The following is a 4,472-nucleotide window of genomic DNA, read 5'->3' as shown; positions in this document are numbered from 1 at the left end:
TGAATTAACTGGAGGAGGTGGTGGGGGGGGGTCGAGGAGTCAGTGGGTGAGGGAATGACAGGGAGTCACGGGACCCTGTGGTGAGCGGACTGGGAACGAGATGACTTTGTGATGAGCGGATAAGTGGACCACCCTCCCCTACCGCGATAGGGGTTCTGGAGTGGTGGAGAGGGAGGAGGACCACGAGGGGATTTGCCCCGTGCGCTCCCTTTCAGCGGGCGCCGTGCTCTGGAGTTTGGCTCTTCCGGGGCCGAATCAAGCGATGGGTCTTGAGTCAACGATTTCGCCTGGCTAATACCTTGAGACGGACCATCTGCTTTGCGAGGTGGTCCAGGACTCCAGGGCGCGCCGTGTGACTAATGCGAGGCCCCGCGTCACCCCGCGCTCTCTCCGTCTCGCCCAGGAGGTCGGGCGCCCTGAATCGAGGGGGAAGGCGCCACCAGGCGAAGATGAGGAAGGAGCGCGTTCGGGGCCGTGGAGGGCCTCACCTGACCGCCTGAGGGAGCCTCACCTGGTGACCTGAGGGAGCCTCACCTGGCGACCTGAGGGGACCTCACCTGGTGACCTGAGGGGACCTCACCTGGTGACCTGAAGGGACCTCACCTGGTGACCTGAGGGGACCTCACCTGGTGACCTGAGGGGACCTCACCTGGTGACCTGAAGGGACCTCACCTGGTGACCTGAGGGGACCTCACCTGGTGACCTGAAGGGACCTCACCTGACGACCTGAGGGGACCTCACCTGGCGGCCTGAGGGGACCTCACCTGGCGACCTGAGGGGACCTCACCTGGTGACTTGAGGGGACCTCGCCTGGCGACCTGAGGGGACCTCACCTGGCGGCCTGAGGGGACCTCACCTGGCGACCTGAGGGGACCTCACCTGGTGACCTGAGGGGACCTCACCTGGCGACCTGAGGGGACCTCACCTGGCGGCCTGAGGGGACCTCACCTGGCGACCTGAGGGGACCTCACCTGGTGACCTGAAGGGACCTCACCTGGCGACCTGAGGGGACCTCACCTGGTGGCCTGAGGGGACCTCACCTGGCGACCTGAGGGGACCTCACCTGGTGACCTGAAGGGACCTCACCTGGCGACCTGAGGGGACCTCACCTGGTGGCCTGAGGGGACCTCACTTGGCGGCCTGAGGGGACCTCACCTGGTGACCTGAGGGGACCTCACCTGGCGGCCTGAGGGGACCTCACCTGGTGGCCTGAGGGGACCTCACCTGGTGGCCTGAGGGGACCTCACCTGGTGGCCTGAGGGGACCTCACCTGGTGGCCTGAGGGGACCTCACCTGGCGGCCTGAGGGGACCTCACCTGGTGGCCTGAGGGGACCTCACCTGGCGACCTGAGGGGACCTCACCTGGCGGCCTGAGGGGACCTCACCTGGCGACCTGAGTGGGCCCTTGTTCACTGCGCGCGCCCCCCTGCCAACATGAACGACAGCAGGCCGGGGCCCCTGCTGGCGCCGCTGCACGCGTCCGCCTCCCCGAGCCACCACCTCCTCCTCCTGCCCCACAGCCAGCCGCAGCAGCAGCAGCAGCAGCACCTCCTCCCCGACACCGGCGGCTCCGGACCCGATGGGGTCGGCCCCGCGGCGCCGGCCCTGTCCCGCGCCACGCTGGCCGCCTGCACCCTTCTGCTGGCGCTGCTCTTTTGCGTGGGCACGTACGGGAACCTCGTGGTGTTCCTCTCCTTCTTCGACCCGTCGCTGCGCAAGCTGCGCACCCACTTCGACTTCTTGGTGCTGAACCTCTCCTTCTGCGACCTGTTCGTGTCGTGCGCCACGGCGCCCATGCTGGGCTCCGTGCTGCTCGTGCGCCACTGGGCGCGCGGCGCCGTCTCGCACTCGCTCTGCTTCTCGCTGCAGCTCACGGCCGCCGCCTTCCCGCTGCTGTCGCTTCAGACGGTGTCGGTCATCGCCGTGCAGAGGCTGCGCCTCGTGCTGGGTCAGCAGCCGAGCCAGGCAGCGGCGATGCTCGTGTCGCACGCCTCCTCCGCCTCGGCGCTCCTCCTGTCGCTGCTGCTCTGGGCGCTGGGGCTCATCCTCGCCGCGCTCGCCGCCCTCCGCGGGCACACGAGGGGCCCCGGGCCGGGCCCGCAGCTCTGCCTGCCCCTGCTCTCGGGGGGCCTCGTGCTCTACGCGTACGCCGCCGACTTCCTGCTGTGCCTCGTGGTGCTCACCGTCTCGTACGCGCTCATCGCGCACGCCCTGCGGCTCAAGGCGCGGGTGCGCAAGGGGGCCATCATCACCGTGGACGTGGCACCGGGGGCCGGGGAACGGCCGTGCGCGCCCGACGCGGCGGCCGCGGCGGCAGCGGCCCCATGCGCCGGCGCGACCCGCGACCACGGGCCTGGCCCCGCCGACGACCCCGCGTCGAGGATGCGAGGGCCCGGCCTCATGGCCACGGCAAAGGACTCGAAGGCGCTGCTCACGTGCCTCGTGATCGCCCTGTCGGCCCTCGCCTGCTGCATGCCGCTGTCCGTGGCGCTGCTGCAGGGGGTCATGTCCGCGGGCCCCAACGGCGGCGTGGCCAGCACGCAGCTGGAGGTGTTCGGCTACACGCTGCTCTTCCTCAAGTCGGGTCTCAACCCGTTCCTCTACTCGCGCAGCGGGGCAGGGCTGTGGAAGCGCCTCTCCTGCTGCCTCCGCGCGCTCTTCGCGCCGCTGCTCGGCGTCTGCACCTGCTGCACCTGCTGCTCCTCTTGCTGCTGCTGCTGCCGGCCCAAGACGCGGCTGCGCGCCGTGGGGAGAGGAAACCTGAGCGCAAATTGCGCAAAGTCGTCCCACCACGACACCAACTCCGCCTGCATCCTCTCCCCGAAGCGGCCGGCGTCTACGTACGACCGTCCCCACCACCACCACCATCATCACCACCATCGGCACCACCGGCATCAACAGCAGCAGCAGCAGCCGCAGCCACCTGGTCCACGCGGGGGCCGCGTGGACCAGGCGTGCGGGCCCAGCCTGCACAGCCTCCAGGCCGGTGCCGAGGGGCGCCGGGGCCCCGGGCCGCGTTCCGAGCGCCGCCCGTTCGCGCACAGCGCCTCGTCGCCCATCAACAGCCGCGTGGAGCCCTACTACAGCATCTACAACAGCAGCCCGTCCCCTCCCAGCAGCCCGGGGGGCAGCGTGCAGCACCAGCGAAGGGGGCAGCATCCCCGTCGGGGGCAGCGCGGGGCCAGCGGCTGCGTGTGCGCTGCCCCCGCGCTCACGGAGTTGCTGATGGAGCCCGAGAGGCCAGCGGACAGGAACATGATCCCCCTTCCGTCCGTGTGACCGCGGGATCGCTCCCCTGCCCAGTCCTCGCGTCTCTCCCCCTCGACACTCTCCGCTCTCCGCCCTCCGCTCCCCACTCCGCTCTCGATGCATCCTGTCTCCACTCTCCCCTCTTCTCATCTTTCCACTTCTCCATTCCCGTGTCTCCTCTCATCCTTCCTCTCCTATCTCCACCCTTCTGTCTCCAGTTCCTACTCTGCACTCTCCTCTCCGTGGTCCCCTCTATGCCGTCGTCTTGTCACTCTCCTCTCTCCACTCGCATCTCCTCTCTCCACGGAACTGGTTCGCCGATGATTTCGCATCAGCCGCACCGCGCAACCTCCGCGCTCAAGCGGGTCCGACACGGACACTGTCGTGACTGAGCTAACGCGGGCACAGGGACCTGGGACACGCACGCAGAGACAGGGACCTGGGACACACACACAGAGACAGGTACCTGGGACACGCACGCAGAGACAGGGACCTGGGACACACACACAGAGACAGGTACCTGGGACACACACACAGAGACAGGGACCTGGGACACACACACAGAGACAGGGACCTGGGACACACACGCAGAGACAGGGACCTGGGACACACACACAGAGACAGGGACCTGGGACACACACACAGAGACAGGGACCTGGGACACACACACAGAGACAGGGACCTGGGACACACACGCAGAGACAGGGACCTGGGACACACACACAGAGACAGGGACCTGGGACACACACACAGAGACAGGGACCTGGGACACACACGCAGAGACAGGGACCTGGGACACACACACAGAGACAGGGACCTGGGACACACACACAGAGACAGGGACCTGGGACACACACGCAGAGACAGGGACCTGGGACACACACACAGAGACAGGGACCTGGGACACACACACAGAGACAGGGACCTGGGACACACACGCAGAGACAGGGACCTGGGACACACACACAGAGACAGGGACCTGGGACACACACACAGAGACAGGGACCTGGGACACACACACAGAGACAGGGACCTGGGACACACACGCAGAGACAGGGACCTGGGACACACACACAGAGACAGGGACCTGGGACACACACACAGAGACAGGGACCTGGGACACACACGCAGAGACAGGGACCTGGGACACACACACAGAGACAGGGACCTGGGACACACACACAGAGACAGGGACCTGGGACACACACGCAGAGACAGGGACC

General features: G+C 67.6%; 1 protein-coding gene across 1 annotated transcript; it reads left to right on the top strand.

The window, feature by feature from the left end:
* The first annotated feature begins 885 nt into the window (after window positions 1–885).
* On the top strand, window positions 886–3,589 carry GPR75 (G protein-coupled receptor 75). The gene has a single exon (XM_078595988.1). It carries the CDS (start codon window positions 1,435–1,437, stop codon window positions 3,277–3,279), a length of 1,845 nt encoding a protein of 614 aa, XP_078452114.1. The 5' UTR covers window positions 886–1,434; the 3' UTR covers window positions 3,280–3,589.
* Window positions 3,590–4,472: the final 883 nt, after the last annotated feature.

The sequence above is a fragment of the Lampetra planeri genome, chromosome 7 (assembly GCF_965212315.1).
Source record: "Lampetra planeri chromosome 7, kcLamPlan1.2.h2, whole genome shotgun sequence".
Lineage (NCBI taxonomy): Eukaryota > Metazoa > Chordata > Hyperoartia > Petromyzontiformes > Petromyzontidae > Lampetra > Lampetra planeri.
Note: the sequence above shows the minus strand (reverse complement) of the source record. Positions and strands in the feature narration are given on the sequence as shown.